The sequence below is a fragment of the Ahaetulla prasina genome, chromosome 3, assembly GCF_028640845.1.
Source record: "Ahaetulla prasina isolate Xishuangbanna chromosome 3, ASM2864084v1, whole genome shotgun sequence".
In the NCBI taxonomy this organism is placed as follows: Eukaryota; Metazoa; Chordata; class Lepidosauria; order Squamata; family Colubridae; genus Ahaetulla; species Ahaetulla prasina.
In genome coordinates this window covers 44,466,296-44,482,929 of record NC_080541.1, presented here as the reverse complement: position 1 = coordinate 44,482,929, position 16,634 = coordinate 44,466,296, and the positions used below count along the sequence as shown (strand labels likewise).

Here is a 16,634-nt window from a genome sequence, read left to right as displayed (position 1 = left end):
ATTAGCAATACAGCTTGATTTCAAGGACCCTTGATACATTTTTACTGTAATAACTCTACACTCCAGTTATTCATCTTCTCACCATTTCTCAACTCAAGGGGCTACTTAAAAGATTATACAAGTTTGTGTATGTGGTTTATGATTTTGATGATTAGACAAGATAGATTATAGAAAGAAGAGCAACATGATGCATCTTTAAAGAGAGAGAGGCCAAAATGTATTTGCACTTACACAGTAACTACTGTGGTAAACATCAGAAGCGACTTTATATTTTTCTTCAACTTCTTTTCTTTTATTGCCTGGTTTGCTTTTTCTCAGATTTATTTATTTATTATTCCTTACTGTGTGTTACTTTGGGTTAGATTTTTGTTTGTTAAAAGTTTAAATAAAAGTTATATGTAAAAAATTACACAATTTTTTACAAAATAAGCAATTCTAATTCTTGAGCTATTGTTCTTTTTCACATTATGCAGAAATAATAATAATAATCTTAATGGCCTAGTATGGTTGCTATTCAGTTGGCATGATTCAGAAAAAGGTGAAAGAGAAAAAGGGGAGAAGTTCAATTCTGGCTTGAAGTGTAGGCGTATTGTGAGGAGGGTGCTAGCCAAGGTTTCTATGGGTCAGAGGGGGAGAGCTGCTGCTTGCCTAACCCCAAATTGAAAAGAAAAAGGAGAGAAAAGAGAAAGAGAAAATTAAACAGACTGTTGTAAAAGAGAGTGGCTGGAGAAAAAACATTGCAGACTAAGGTTGATGTGTGTGTGTGGAACAACGGTTGATTCAAACCGGAGAAGAAAAACTGACAGGTGGTTTCCTTGGAGGAAGAGAAGCAAATTCCCCACGTGACAAAATTTTCACAGGACTGGAACGAGGATGCCTTTGACAAATTCTAATCTTTGGGGTAGACTGGGCAGAGAGGTTCTTCCCCCAAGGAAGGAGACACAGAGGATGATCAGCTAAATGGATCCAAGGAAAGGAGAGAAGTGGATTGAGAACTCTCATTTGTAAGCCCAGGACTTTTCTTTTACTTTCTTTCTCTTCCCTGCCCTCCCCAGAAATGAGGCAGGGAATCTGAAAGAGAGACTTAAGAAACCAGGATCTAGTTGTAAACTCCTATTGTAAATAGTTCTGCTATCTATATAAAAAGAAAAAAGAAAACATAAAAGCATCCACTGCCTAGGTTTCTTTGTTTCAATTATCATTCTTGTAAACCTAAATATACCTCCAGTTATTTTATATCTCTCTTCACTTTCCTTCTTTTGGGACATATAGAATATTTGTTTTGAATACTGTAAAAGGTCTGTAATGTTTTCTTAACCAGTAAAACCAGAAAGGTTACCTGTAACCTGTATACCTTCAGTAAGCATTGAATGGATAGTCACAAAATCCTACAGTTTCATCTAGTACTTCCGCTATTCAGCACTACCAGTTGAATCATGGATACAAATATGTAAATGTTATGAAATCATGTCAGAAATTCTTAAAATGATTAAACTGAGAAAAAAAATATTCCAGGTAGAAAAACAATGCATTCACATTTAAACAAAGTGAGGAAAAAAATGCTGATTTTTTTTCTTCTGCTGTTGTTGTTTGAATTATACATAGTAATAAAAATGTTGAAAATATTCCATGCATTGTGCTCCATTGCACAAACATGACACTTCATTCAGCTCCGATTCTAAAATAATACCATTATTATGAGTCAATAATATGACTTCAAAGTAAGTGTGATATCTCCTCCTTAGGCAATCAGAGATCACTTCAAGTCATCACAAAGATGTCTCTTAGTCATGCTTCAAAATGCATAAGATTTGTTCTTCTATACAGCTGATATAGTTACTGGGAAGAATATATCATAATAAATTTGTTAATTTCGGACTTCCGGTTTGGCTCCGCTGTGTTAATGGCGGCAATTTCAGTCCGCCCGTTCTTTGTGATTCTGTGAGAGCTGTTTAGACAGTGCTAATCTTCTGTCAACAGCTCGTAAATCTCTGCCTCGGGCAAAGAGGGGGAGATGAGCATTTGAACTGAAGTTTGAGCCCCCAAGAAAAGCCCCAGAATGATTTCTGGTGGTTTGATGGGAAACGCTCCTTCGATAGTTCAAAAAAGCTCCAGAGTCCAGAATGCCTCTGCAAAAAGCAGAGCAAAGCATGGCGTCCATCTCCGTGACTGAAGAGGATTATGAAAAATTTTCAACAGGGAAGAATCGAAAGCAGGAAGGCTGGCATTTGCTTGTAAGATGATTTTAACTCCCTGACAGAGAAGTTATTTGAAGAGTGGAGATGAAGAAAGATGGCGTTTTGTTTTTTGAAAGTGAAAGCTAAGGAAATGCTGATTACAATTGCTGGTGTGGAACCTCTAAGAAGAAAATAACAAGATTTTTTTCTAAATGGAATTCTTTTTAAAAAAAATCTATTTCTTTTATTATCTTTTTTTACAGTGTTTAAGAAGAAAAATTTATTGGGTTTTTTTTCTTTTATTCCCTCCCCTTTTTTTTCTTCTTCTTCTTCTTGATATTACTTAGTTTAAAATGGCTTTTAAGCAAAGAGATTTAACCACTTCTAAATTATTGGAAATATCTTCACTTCAGGTACGGAAATTGAAAGAAGATATTAAAGACAGTCTAAGGAATTTTTACAGGAGCTTATGGGCTCATCTTTCAGAAATAGATCAAAATTTAATGAAATGGAGAGAGAAATACTGGATTTTAAAGATTTGGTGGAAGAGCAGAGTAAGGAGATGAAAAATTAAAGGAATCAATTACTCCATTATCTAGTTATCTAGTACACAGACAGAAGAAAGACTGAATGAATTTAACCAAATTAATTTAGATTTGCAAAGGAAAATAGATGAAGTTCAAATTAATTTGAATTTAGAAAATAAAATAGATGATATTCAGGTTAAGGCTGATAAGGCGGAGGAAGAAAGGGTTATATTACAATATAAATTAATGGAATATGCTATAAGGGTAAGGGGTTTAAGAGAATTTAAAGAGGAAAATTTGAAAGAGATTTTTATTCAGGCCTTTGCCCAGATAGAGGAATGGAACCAGAAGATTTTGAAGTTAATATTGAAAAATTTATCGTGTTAATTCCTGGTGGGCAAGGCAGAAGTGTTTACCGAGAGATGTGGTTATTTATTTTACAAATAAGAGGATTAGGTATGGAATTTTGCAAGCATTTTATAAAAATAAATTTCAAATATTAGGACAAGATATAATAATGATGAAGGAAATTCCTCCTAAAATGTTAAGAAAGAGAAAAGAATTTGCCTTTCTGGTGGATGAGCTTAAGAAACATCAGATATATTTTAGATGGGAGGTTCCAGCAGGTTTAACACTGAATTATAAAGGAAAAAGTATTTTCTCAATACAATTTGTAAAGCACGAGATTTTTATACTAATGTATTAAAGATTGGGAATTCTTTGTTAACAGATGTTAAGTTGAATGGTGAATAGATGGTTGAAAATGTGTAAGATAGAAGAAGGGAGGAGAATGTTTAACTTTATTAAATATGATTATGGTTAATTTTTGTAAATGACTTATTGTGGATATAAATGTGTAATTTTAGGGGTACTATATGATATATTAAAGGTATAAAGGAATAGGAAGATGGAATATTGTTTAATTTTGGAGGATAGATAGTAAAATTTAGGAACTTGGATTAAATATTATATTTAAGAGATGGATGTAATGTTAATTAGAATGTAATTGTTATAATAGATATATTGTGGATGATATAGGTGTAATTTTAACAATGTTATTTGACATAAGTAAGGTAAAGTGAAGATTTTAATTATTACAATTGACACTTTGGATATTTGTAATATTATTTGTTGTATATATAAATGTTAAAGATGTGAAAAGATGGACTATTGCTTACCCTTGAAGGTTGGACAGAAAAATTAAAGAAACTAAGTTGGAAATATGAACTATTTTTGAGAGATTGCTAAGGAAGAAAGACATTTTAGAAGAAACCTTGGTGAATATTGGAAGATGGAACGTTGTTTTGATATTGATTGATGAAGGTTGGATATTAAAACTACGTACTTTATTCAAGAATAAACACTAACTCAATTGGAAACTTTGGAGAATTCTAGGAGTGGAATGGTCTGATATATAATGGAGTGGAAGAAAAGTATCTTCTTTGTCTTTGGAAGGGGAGTGGAGGTTTTAAGGAACGACTATGGATTATGATTTGTGCTAGATTTTAATTTTTGTTGTTAGTTTTATACCCTGTACTCGGTTCTCGGAAGTCCTGGGGGTGGGGGAGGAAGGAAGGGAGGGAGGGGTAGAAAATGGATTGATAGTTAATGTACAAAGATGATTGAAGATGTATAATTAATGTAAGATCGGACCTGCCTGGTTACTACTTTAGAATGAAGGAAAGAAGGAGTAGAAGAGAGAAGGAGGAAAGAGAAGAGGAGGAGGAGGAGGAAAAGGAAGGAAGGAAGAGGGAAGAGGGAGAAGAAAGGAATAGGGAGGAAAGAGGAGAGGATGTAGATAAGAGAGGGGGAGGATGGTTATGGAAAGTAGAAGAAGGTAAAGAAGGAGAGTAAAAGGAAAAGGAAGGGGGTGGTGACCAGGCAGATCCGATTAATTGTATATGAGGGTACATTAAATATGTTATTGGATATGTTATTGGATAAGAATGTCAAAATAAAACTTTTTAAAAAAAAAAAAAATAAATTTGTTAATTTCTGAAGTGCCACACAAATTCTTTGTTGTTCTTCTCAGTTAATTATGAGTGAGAACCTTCTGAATGATGCAAATATATAAGCAACATCCAATTTCAGAAAGCTACTTGAATTCTGTGATAGAAATTATCCTGGTTACGTTTTTCCAATTTTGCATAATAAGGCTCATAATAAGCTAACATAAAAGATGTTCTGGATTGGTACTCTAGCCCTACTAGTCTAGGATTCTGTTCTCACATTAGCCAATCAATTGCACAAGCAAGGCCATTAGTCTTCCAGTGGGCAGCTTCAAAACAGTCAAATTGCCATGAAGGCTAATAGCCACTGAAACCAATTCCACATGCAAAAATTATAATGTCCATGATCCAGTATTATTGAGATACACTGTTGTGTCTTGTCCGCTCTCACTGCAGCCGGGGTCTGCTTATCTGCTCCCGAACACGGAGGAATGTATGCCTCCCGGCCCCAGTCCTGGCTCCATGCCCAAGCAGGCTACAGAGGAGGGAGCATCCCCCGGCCCCAGCCCTGGCTCCATGCCCAGGCAAACGGAGCAGCTAGACCCCTCCCCCTCCTCCACAGCATGTGAGCCTGAGGAAAGTTTACTTCCAACAGCTGATTGGAGTGACCCTCGCATCAGAAGATTGGATAGGCGGAGGCAACAGAAGGAAGGGAGGGGCAGGCCTTAATGAGTGCTGAGTCATGGAGCCACACCCCATGGCCTATATAAAGGATCTGCTTTCTGGCAGTCTCTGAGTCAGGCAAAGTCGAACTTATCTTGCTGAAGTCACTTACTGGTCTGCCTGCTCTGAGGACTTTGCTAGGACTTTGGGCAGAGCTGCAGAGGCAAGCCTGATTCAGATTTCCCTGACCCGGCCGTCAGCGGAGGAGTGGGACACGACATACACACTGAACATTTCAGATCACCTTAAGTAAAAAATTGGTATTGCTATTGCCCGCAAAGGGTAGAGACCCACAAATGATATTCAACTGCTTGTCAGAATTAGAATATCTGGGAGAACTGCTCTGTTTGCTTATTCAGAACAGTTTGCTCTGCAAGCTTGCTTCACTATGCTGAGAGATGAACCACAAACAACTCCTTATTGCAACAGAGACGGAGTATCTCTGTTTTTTTCATGTAGGATAAAGAACGATGACAGGTACTCAATAGGTTTTCCCAAAAGTGGATACTGAACGACCCTGAAGACTCCAACAAGCCAAGAGACACACACAAAGAATGATGATCTCAAGAGAAGATGACCCTAACTGGCTGCTTTATGACTACCAATGACAGCTGCAAAAAAATTCTGACTTTAATATTTAATGTTACTAAATATCCAATTCTTTGCATATCCATATTTTTCTACTTTTCATAGTTATTTTCTGCTTTAGAACTGTTTTATGCCATAATGTTGTTGGCCAAACCATGAATTGGCCCAACCAAATGCTGAATTTGTTTGTCCCTGGTGCAAAATAGTCAATTATCACACAAGGCTAGAAACGGCAACCTGTTTATTTTGTACAGCACTCTCATGTGCTTTCAAGAATCACAAATCCAAGAGCCCCAGTACACAAATTAGCATAGCTTTTATACACTTTTGAAAAATAAAGACACATGATTATTACCACTTAAAGGCAACAAGCAACAAAGTATTCACACGCATGGTAGAGGATGGCCCTCCCAAAAGGTGGATCCATTAATAAAATATTACAGTGCTCGCCTTTCTGTCTATAACTGATAAGGCTGGTAATTTAACATTCAAAACTTTCTAGTTAATTTATCTGCAACAGGAACTGCTGGCCTGGTATGAGTTCCTTGATAAAGCTATCACATAGCCTTCCAGGAATTTTAGGGCAAAAGAATGAGCAAAAAGGAGTGGCCCAAAGAGAAAATATCTAACAGCAAAATGAAGGTTTGTCAACAAAATGGGGCATATCTACCTAAAATTAGCTATACTGGTCCTACAATGTCTAACACCTAATCTCAAATGTCAACATGGTAAAGATACTGCATACCTCAGGGACCATACTGAAAAATACTTTGTAGAACATTCTGAATTTGGTGAAGTACCAGAATTGCTAGATCACCAAGAAGTGGCAGAATTAAATAACAGAGAGAGTTTGACAGTTTATCCTACCTCAAAGAGTTGACTATTCATACACCACCACCACCACAACACACAACACAGCCGACACCAAACTCTCATATATATTATTGCTTGACTTTTAGTTGTAATTTCACCCATGCCGATAAAAAGATTCCACAGTACTATCAATACGTCTGCATCCTAGAACTTCTGAATATCCATTGTTTGCTCCCATATGTATTTTACTAATCAGGAAAAAATATATGTACTAGTCAGGAATGTTGTGCAGAGATTTGGATTGAAGGAAATGTAATAATTCAATTTGATCTATGAGATATCCTTGTCCTCATTCACCTTTTAATCCTTTCAAAAGTTTTTATGAAGTACTTTTCCCTGCCTCCTCTTTTTTCTGCTTTCCCAAACATGCATGTTTGCAATGATACTTATGTCATGAGCTTTTTGAGAGTGGGCGTGTAGATAAGCAAGGATTTCTATTTTTACAAGAATATTTAAAGCATAGTTCATGGGCTGGGTTTATTTATTTATCAGAATTTCTTTCTGAAGCTACTCAAGTTCTGAGGTGATTTCACTTATTATGGTTCTAGGTTTCAGCCTGAAGAGATACTATAGTGGATATGCCTGAATAAGCAGCAGATATGAATATTGAAGTCAGAATAGAAGAGGAAAGAATGCTAGGAATACTATAATAATAAAATAATTCCACAGAATAGGACAATTTCACTGGAGAAGGTCTGTTTCTATTTCTCCTGAAACTAATACTGCATCTACAACCTGCTGCTTCTGTGAAGATATAATTCATCATTCCCCCAAATTCCCTAAGAATGGTAGATTATGTCTCTATTGCATGCTGGCTGGGGGATTCTGGGAATTGAAGTCTATACATTGTTAAGCTGTTGACAATGAGAAACACTGTCCTGGTGAATAGATTTGACTCATCAAATTCTTCCTCTCTTCTTTGGAAAATGTATTTTTGCCTCTGGACAATTCAGATATTGAACCAATTCATAGTTTTACAAGATTGGTTCACACAAATCATGATTAGCAGAGAAATTGAAATATTAAAAACCTAAGATATTGGTTCCAAATAAATCTATTACAATGTTAGCGTTATAGTTAATATTATCCACAGTGGGAAGGTATGTAGCATTCCAGATCAAAATTACCATACATGATTTCTTTAAAAATCATGTAAATTATGCATTAAATTTGGGGCACCTTGATTGTATATGGATTATTGTGAATGAGTTTAAGAACAATCCATCCATTAAATCTTTATACATAAAGAAGTACAAAAAACCTCAGCAATATATATTGACTGGGATTATTCAGTGCTTAATGGCAAAAGGAATAGAGGTGCTAATGCAAAGTAACTCACTTGAAGGAATAGATCTAATTTTAGGCTAAAAATGCTAGGCAACAAATGAGAAGGACTATAAGAGGTTATAGGTTGCTCTAGCTCCATTTTTCCCCTCCATTCCTTTGTGTTTGCATTCTGCCGGTAACCCACTTCTTAGTCTAGAGGAAGGACTTACATTACCTGGTTCTTTACAAAAACTAACATCAGTATTGTAAATTATTTTGAACCAGTCTTCCAAGATGAAATAGAAGACAAACGTTCCAATTCTAGTTCAACATTTTGCTAAATACTTAAACATGTATAAACTAGTCCCAAAAGGATACATGTGGCATTTTGCAAAAGACCACGAGGGCATATTGAGTCAGGCAGCATTTTTACTATTTACTGTCCATTATGCTGATCTGGCCAGAGGAATCTTTCAGTCTTTTTAAAATTTAATTAACTCCTTAAGTTCAAAATATCAATTCTGTTAGTTGTAAAGAAAATATGAGTTATCAAGGCACAGTACCATCTTGTGGTAATTAACAGTATTATTCCAAAAACAAGCCTGAATGAAATACTAGAACTATCACCAAGACCACTTGAAACCGTGCACTTTATGATATATTTATTTTTTCAGTTTTGTAAATTTAGAGGGGGTTGTTAAAAAAACACAACTGTTTCAAATTTTTCATCTGGGCAACGTTTTCAGATGTATTTATCTAGCAATCTGGATGCTTTTCTGTGGATATGACTTCTGGACAATACACAAAATCTAAACAGTTGTCAGAATTTTGACATAATACTACCTACCCCAATTTATGTATTTATTACACAGAAATCAACCATATAACTGTACTTTCTAAATTTTAAATAAAGATTTTATATTCATTGAAGAAAAAAACTCCATCTTATCCAATATCTTAAATTCAAATTCAGTTACACAAATTCTCCAAATTCCATGAATTTGTCTCTTTAGGCATGATAGAAGTTCCAAAAACATATTACAAATTAGAGGACACAGACAATATTCTTGTTGAGTTTACCTCCATTTCAATTAATAGTGAAGAAAACCCATCCTGTGTTTTTTACATTATCATGAGTTTTTGAGTTATTAGAGTTCACTTTCTGAGCACTTCTAGCATCTAGTCCCTTTGAACCAGTTCTTATCAGAATGCACATTTTTGCTTCTGTTCTTATCAGAATCCAAATTCTTGCTTCTATTTACTTCAAAGAAATAGAAACATTAATCAAAGGCACTCCTTGTTACTAAAAATATTGCCTAAAGACTCTTTTTCCTCCTCCCATCAGGTAATTGCATGAGCTGAAGGATTAATATTCTATAGGAAGACTAAATTTGCAAGATTTGAGTACACCATTGGGAGACTGAAAGAACAGGTTAGGGATAGAAAACCTATATAGTTATTAGGAATCAAAAACAACTTCATGGCACATAATCAATCAATTTATATACCATATTTTTGGGACTATAAGGCACACCTAAATTTAGAAACAGAAAACAACAACAACAAAGTTTTTGGCCTCCACACACCCGATTTTCAGCCCTTTTTTCGGGTCTTTTTTCAGCCCTTTTCCAGCCTTTTTTCTGCCCATTTTATAAGCTTTTTTCAGCCCATTTTTTCGGCTTTTTTTTTTTGGCCCGTTTTGGAGGCTTTTTTTGGGTCCGTTTTTGAAAATGGGCCAAAAAAAGGTCAAAAACGGGGCATGCAGAGGTCCAAAAACGGCCGGCAGGGGGCAAGGCTTGGCAATATTTGGTCTATGACGCACAGGCATTTTCACCCCCTTTTGGGAAATAAAAAAGTGTGTCTTATAGTCCGAAAAATACAGTAATGGGCAGGATCCTTACCAGCCTTTAAAATTACATTGATATAATCTTCATAATATGAAGCCAGTGGGCCCTTATATTCAAAAGATGATCAAACTTGTGCTGAAAGTGTTTTTTACTTCAAATGTATGTACCATTCTTCCTCTGTACTAGGAACCTTTCTGTATCATTGTATCAATATTATCAGAGATGTTAAGGGTGCAGCAAATCTCTAAAATTCCTGAAAAATGAATTATGTTCAGACAACTCCAAAGATCCTGCAAGCAGTTAGTATAATATAGCATAGTGAAATGTAGTGTACAAAATGCAGTGTTAATTTTTATCAATACCTTTTTTAGGCTTTGTCATCTATATATTTAAGACTTCAGTAAGGGACTCAACAAAGTAGACCACAACCTACTTCTTAGTAAGATAGAAAAAAGTGGGGTAGATGGCATTACTACCAGATGGATTTGTAACTGACTGAAAAACCATACTCAACAAGTAATCCTTAATGGTATTATGTCTACATGGAGGGAAGTAAGCAGTTGGGTACCACAAGATTCCCTCTTAGGTCCATTATTCTTCAATATCTTTATAAATGACCTAGATGAAGGAATAGAAGAGAAATTTATCAAATTTGCAAATGATAATAAATTGGCAGGAATAACCAACACCCTAGATCAGGGGTGTCCAAACTACGGCCCGCCGGCCAACTGCGGCCCACGGGTCAGTTTTTATTGGCCCGCAGCAAATTCTCGGTGGACAGTGGGGTGCGGCCCCCGTCCTGGCCCCCAAGGAAGTCGCCGCTCGCCCGGTTGCAGATGCGGAGTGGCTCCGCTGAGGCGATCCCCGCCCACCCGGGGCTGCGGGCCGGCCATTCCGCCACTGGGCTGTAGGGGGCGCCCAGGATGCCCATGGCTCCAGCCCGGCCCACCAGACAGAGGAAGAGGCGGGCGGGCGGCGACGCCCATCGTCCCCACGCGGGGCTGCAGCCCCGGAAGCCAGGCGGGCGAGGCGCCTGCTTCCCAGCCCCGCGGATCCTCTCCGGGCGCTGGCGCCTGCACGCGCTCAGGGGCGCCATTTGTCGCGGATGATGGTCTGCAGCTCCCGGATCTGGTCGCTCATGGGCAGGAGTTTGAGCTGGGCCGCCGCCGATCCCGCCAGTCGTGACGCCGCCGCCGCCGCCGCCGCGTGGCCGTGGCCTCCTCGGCGCCTGCCGCCCGCACAGCAGCCGTTCCGCCAGCGCAGCAGCATCGGCTGCCGCCGGCGCTGCTGCTGCTGCTGTCCGGCTCAGGCTGTCACCGCTGCCCGGCCGGGTCGGCGGCGCAGCTGCCGAGGCCCGCCGCCGCCGCCGGCATCCCGGCCTCTGCCCCGCCGGGCCCACCACGCGCCGGTCGCGGCAAGGCATCGCCTCCATGCGCCGCTGAAGCAGCGCCGCGCGCCCGCCACACGCCTCCGCTTACCTCAGCCGCGGGCCCGTGTGCCGGCCCGTGACGCGCCGAGCTCGCCCGCTCCATTGGCCGCCGCGCCTGCCGCTCCGCGCCGCGCCGCCACTCGGCGTTCAGAGGAGGGGCCGGTGCCCGCCCACTCTCGCCCCCTAGTTAGCCCCGTCCCTTTCTGGCCTGGGTGGGAGCCGCGTGGCACACCTGAGTGGCTGCGAGGAAGCGGTGCGGGCCTCGCCTGGGCCTCCCCGGAGTCCCTCCATTGGCTGCTGTGTCTCCCTCAGTGGGAAGAGAGTTCACGACGGACGGCGGAAAATCCCCAGTAAATACATGCTGGTTGCCAAAAGCTTGACTTTTGATGTAACTGGGGATGCTGCGAAGGTCATAAATGCAAAGACTGGTGGTAAGTCACTTTTTTCAGTGCTGTTGTATTGGTCGCTAAATGAGTGGTTGCAAGCCGAGGATTACTGGTAGCCGCTGTCAGTATTTAGGTCTCTATGTATTTAGGTTTCTATGCCCATAGCCACATCCACTCAGTCACATGAGGAGTTAGCCACGCCCACCAGTCACATGACCACCAAGCCACACCCCAAAATAAGCCACGCCCACAGAACTGGTACAAAAAATCCCCCCCCCCCCGTGGCCCGGGCCTTTGCTTATTTTTCTGTATTTGGCCCTCACTCAAAAAACTTTGGACACCCCTGCCCTAGATGATAGGCTCAAAATCCAGATGGATCTCGACAGACTTGAACACTAGGCCCTATCTAACAAAATGAAATTCAACGTAGAGAAAAGTAAATTCTTACATTTAGGCAAGAAAAACCAAAAGTACACGTACAGACTAGGTGAAGCCTGGTTTAATAGCAGTAACTGTGAGAGGGACCTTGGCAGTGGACAGTCAATTAAATACAGTATGAGCTAGTAGTGTGTGGCAGCAGCCAAAAAAGGCAATGCAATCCTAAATTGCATTAACAGAGGGACTGAATCAAGATCATGTGAGGTACTAATACCACTCTATAAAGCTTTAGTAAGACCACACCAGGGGTGGGTTTTGCTTACCTTTGCTACTGGTTCGCTCATGCGCACCACTTCTGTGCATGTGCAGAAGCTTCTGTGCATGCACAGAGCGTATTTGATGATGTGAGGCGGGTGGGCAGAGCCTCCCACCATCGCTGCTACTGGTTCGCCTGAGCCGGGGTGAACCGTTAGTAACCCACTACTGGACCACACCTAGAATACATACTATAAAAAAATATGTTGAGACCAGGGGTGAAATTTACTTACCTTCCCTACCCGTTCGCCAATGTGTGTGCAACATCTGTGCATGCACAAAGCCTTCTGCACATGCGCAGAGGCTTAAAATGCCGCAAAAAAGTGACATCGTAACATCCACACAGGTGGGCAGAGCGTCCCGCAGCCACCGCTACAGATTCGCCTTAGCCCAATAGAACTGGCTGGATTTCACTCCTCGTTGAGATTCTAGAAAGAGTGCACAAGAAGAGAAACAAAGACAAATAGGGGCCTAAAGACTAAAACATATGAAGAACAGTTGCAAGAACTGGGCATGGCTAGTCTAGTGAAGAGAAGGACCAGGATGACGTGATAGCAGTGTTCCAATATTTGAGGGGCTGTCACAGAAAGAAGTGGGAGAATCTATTTTCCAAAGCTACTTGAAGGCCAGACAAGGAACAATGGATGGAAACAGATCAAGGAAAGATTCAGCGTAGAAATAAGGAAAAATTTTCTGACAGTGAGAACAATCAACCAATGAACAACTTGCCTTCAGCAGTTGTGGCTGCTGGAGGCTTTCAAGAAGACTGGACTGCCATCTGTTTGAAATGGTGGTCGGTAGGCTCTCCTGCTGGGGCAGGGGGTTGGACTACAAGGTCCTGTCCAACTCTGTTATTTTGTAAAGGAAAGTCTGTTTAAAAAAATTACGAGGGCGACTAGGATACAGTAACCTTAAACTGTCTACTGTTGACCTCACCCCATTCCCAAGAGGTCTATAAGGGACGTGCAAGTGCACCTGCATACGTATGGTCCCTGTCCTAATATTCCTTTTTATTTACTCTTTTCATGTATCCAAATTACGTTCATACTTTTACCTGTTATCTTATATATGATTGACAAACAAACAAATAAATAAATAAATAAAAATAAATAAATCAATCCCTCATTATATTTGCAACTACGAAAACCATTGAAAGAATGAGAAGCCTTTCTTTTAGCAATCTTCCCTATCAACGGAGGACTACATCCCCCAGGATACCACGCACCCTATCGTTAGTCGGGAGCCCTGCCTTCCGACGTTTGAAACACAACGACGCCGCGGAAGGCACATCCGGAATTTAATGTAGCTTCGCCCCGGAAGTAGTCTCCCTGACCTTATGTGGGAGCCGGCGTGAGGAAAGTTAGAGTGCTTTTTTTTTTTTTTCCCTCCACGTGCGAAGCGCTCGTGGCTATGGCTACCCTCCTGGTTGAGGACTTGCTGGCGCGCGCCGAGGAGCGCGAGGCGGAGACCCAGCGCAGCGTGGCGGTGCACAAGGAGCTGGAGTTGGAGTTCGACGTCGGCAACTTACTGGCGGTGGATAAAAATCCGGCTCCGCGCGCCTTTGCGCGAGTCTCATCGGAGCGCGAGTCTCTCCTGCGCGCTTTGGCCCGGGATAACACGCAGCTGCTGGTGGGCCAGCTCTGGGCGCTACCGTCAGAGCGGGCGGAAGGGGGCGCGGGGCCCGTGGTGGCCCGCCTGCCCGAACCCTCCACGCGGTTGCCCAGGGAAAAGCCGCTGCCCAAACCTCGGCCGCTCACCAAATGGGAGCAATTCGCGCGCCTCAAAGGCATCCGGCCGACGCGGAAGAAGCGCGGCACGTTGGTCTGGGACGAAGCCGCCAAAGAGTGGCGGCGGCGCTGGGGTTACCGCCGAGCTGGCGGGGATCCCTCCCGCGACTGGCTCTTGGAAGTGCCGGACTCGGCCGACCCGATGGAGGATCAGTTCGCCAAGCGGCGCCAGGAGAAGCGGGAGCGGGTGGCGCGCAACGAGCTCAATCGCCTGCGGAACCTGGGGCGCGCTCACCGGGGCCGGGTGGCGGCCGACCTTCACCCGACGGGCCACCAAGACCGGGCCGAGATGGGCCGCGTCTCCGTCCTCGCTCGCGTCTCCACCGCCTCCCGCGGCCGCTTCCAGCCTCGCCTTCCCAAGGAGCCCGCCGTCGCGCAGACCAACACGGCCCGCGGAAAGAAGCGTCGCTTCCAGCCGCTGCTGGGAGACCTTGAAGGGGAGAAGAAGCGGCACCTGGAATTAGCCCGCAGCCTGAGTAGCAAGAAGCCGCCCCTGGATCTGACCCGGGCGGTCAACAAGCAGCTCCGCGAAGAGGAGGCCGAAGCTGCCAGGGGCAAAGGCAAAAAGCGCGACCAGCGGGGCAAGAGGGGTCGACGGCAGCAGCAGAGGTCCGGAAATGCCAGGGGCAAGAAAAGCGCAGGGGCAGGTCGCAGAGGGAATCAGGGGGGATCTGGAAGCTTCAACAGCAAAAGGAAAAGAAAATGAGCTTTCATTGCTATTTATCCCAGCTAAATAGCAGACAAGTGGTTTATTTTATACAAAGCTGCAACAAAATGTGGACTTGCTAAGTTAAACATTATTCTAACTTAACCTATTCTGACTTAACATTGGCCTTTAACCCCCAAAGAACTTTTGTATAAAGTTACTTTTGAAAGAAACTACTCACATGAAGAAACATCGTGTTTGATGTACAGTTCAGACAAGGCCTTTTCTGGGAATTGGAGTGGCTTCAAAGAATAAGACTTCAAAGGACTTGAAATATATAGGACCTGCTTTGTTTATAATAAAGTCGTAATATGCCTTTTTCTTTTAAATGAGAATTGAAATGGACAGCTTTCAGGTCCACCTCTCTGCAGTGTTATTTTTTTTCTGTATTTCTTTTTCATGTATCTGAATTACAGTATCTCCATTGTCAGGTTGAAAGCAAATCACTAGAAGAATATTGTTTTTATATCATGGTAACTGACTTTCTTTTACCTTGTTTCCCCCAAAATAAGACATCCCCTGATAATAAGCTCAATTGGGCTGGTATATATGTTGAGATAATAAATCTGCATATAAAATGTCAAATTGTCTCCATCAAAATACTATTTTCATCATTTTGACGCTATGAATCCTGATTTCAGTAAAACTAGATTCTGTATGGGGAGTATGTATGTGGATACATGTACTTGCCCATTGTTCTTACAGCAAGATTGAAGACATTAAATAAAAACCCTATTTTTTTCTGTAAGTTGTTTTTCTGCTGCTTTTAGCAGCAGTGTCTTAAAATCTTAAATTTAATCACCACAATGGAAACTTGCTTCCCAACAAGCCCAATTTTATTAAAAAAATATGCTTTATATGTTAAAAATCCCAAAGTGATTTAGAGGAATATAAAATCTATTAAAAAACAAATGTTAGATGGAGTCAATGGTTGGGAAAGATCTGCATAAAAAATACATTTTTAAAAAAATGTATAATTGGGGCTAGTGTATCACAGAAAGGAGTTGTCTCACTATAATTGACAAGTACTGTAGTTTAGACTTGACTAGTTTTATTTGAAAACAAATTTTGTGTGTGTGTTAAGAAATTCTATTCAGTGGTCTAGCCCAATTCACCATCTTTCCGGCTTTGCATACTGGTGGTGAGGGTAGGAGGATGGTTTCGTGTGAGTGGCAAACGTGCACACACGCTGCTTCATTTGTGCAAATGGCCGGCAAGCATGCCCATGGCTCACGCAAATGGAGTGCGCATGCACATGTTTGTCCACTGCTCACACAAGTAGGAATTCAAGTGAACCATTAGGTAACAAATACAGATATTTAAATTATTTGTGCTCATTGTTATACTTTGAAATAGAATATTCTTTGGGCTCTAAAAATCCCATTATGCAAATTAATCTTGAGGCTTTTGGTGACCAGAGCCTAAAAGGATTCTTTTTTAAAAAAATTAAATGTACAAAGTGATCAGTATTACGGTAGTTGTATCACTTTGTTGACATTACCTGTCTGGATTTATGTTTCTCATTAAAAATGAATCTAAAATTGGTCATACATTTAAATACTAGTATTTAAACAAACAGGACACAGATTATCTCCATGAACATAAAAATATGCCACTTTATACGATACTTTACTTGGAAGGTGGGACCTAATTTTATTGGTTACAACACTACATTGTTATATG

General features: G+C 41.1%; 1 protein-coding gene and 1 long non-coding RNA gene across 2 annotated transcripts in view; one reads left to right on the top strand and one right to left on the bottom strand.

The window, feature by feature from the left end:
• The window catches only part of LOC131194568 (uncharacterized), a 47,866-nt gene extending 34,095 nt beyond the window's left edge, over nt 1–13,771 (bottom strand). The window contains exon 1 of the long non-coding RNA XR_009154227.1: nt 13,684–13,771. This is a non-coding gene — a long non-coding RNA (uncharacterized LOC131194568). The remainder of the gene's footprint in view (nt 1–13,683) is intronic.
• A 23-nt stretch (nt 13,772–13,794) lies between these two features.
• RRS1 (ribosome biogenesis regulator 1 homolog) lies at nt 13,795–15,686 on the top strand. Its single transcript, XM_058175696.1, has one exon. It carries the CDS (start codon nt 13,869–13,871, stop codon nt 14,949–14,951), a length of 1,083 nt encoding a protein of 360 aa, XP_058031679.1. The 5' UTR covers nt 13,795–13,868; the 3' UTR covers nt 14,952–15,686.
• The last annotated feature ends 948 nt before the right edge of the window (nt 15,687–16,634 follow it).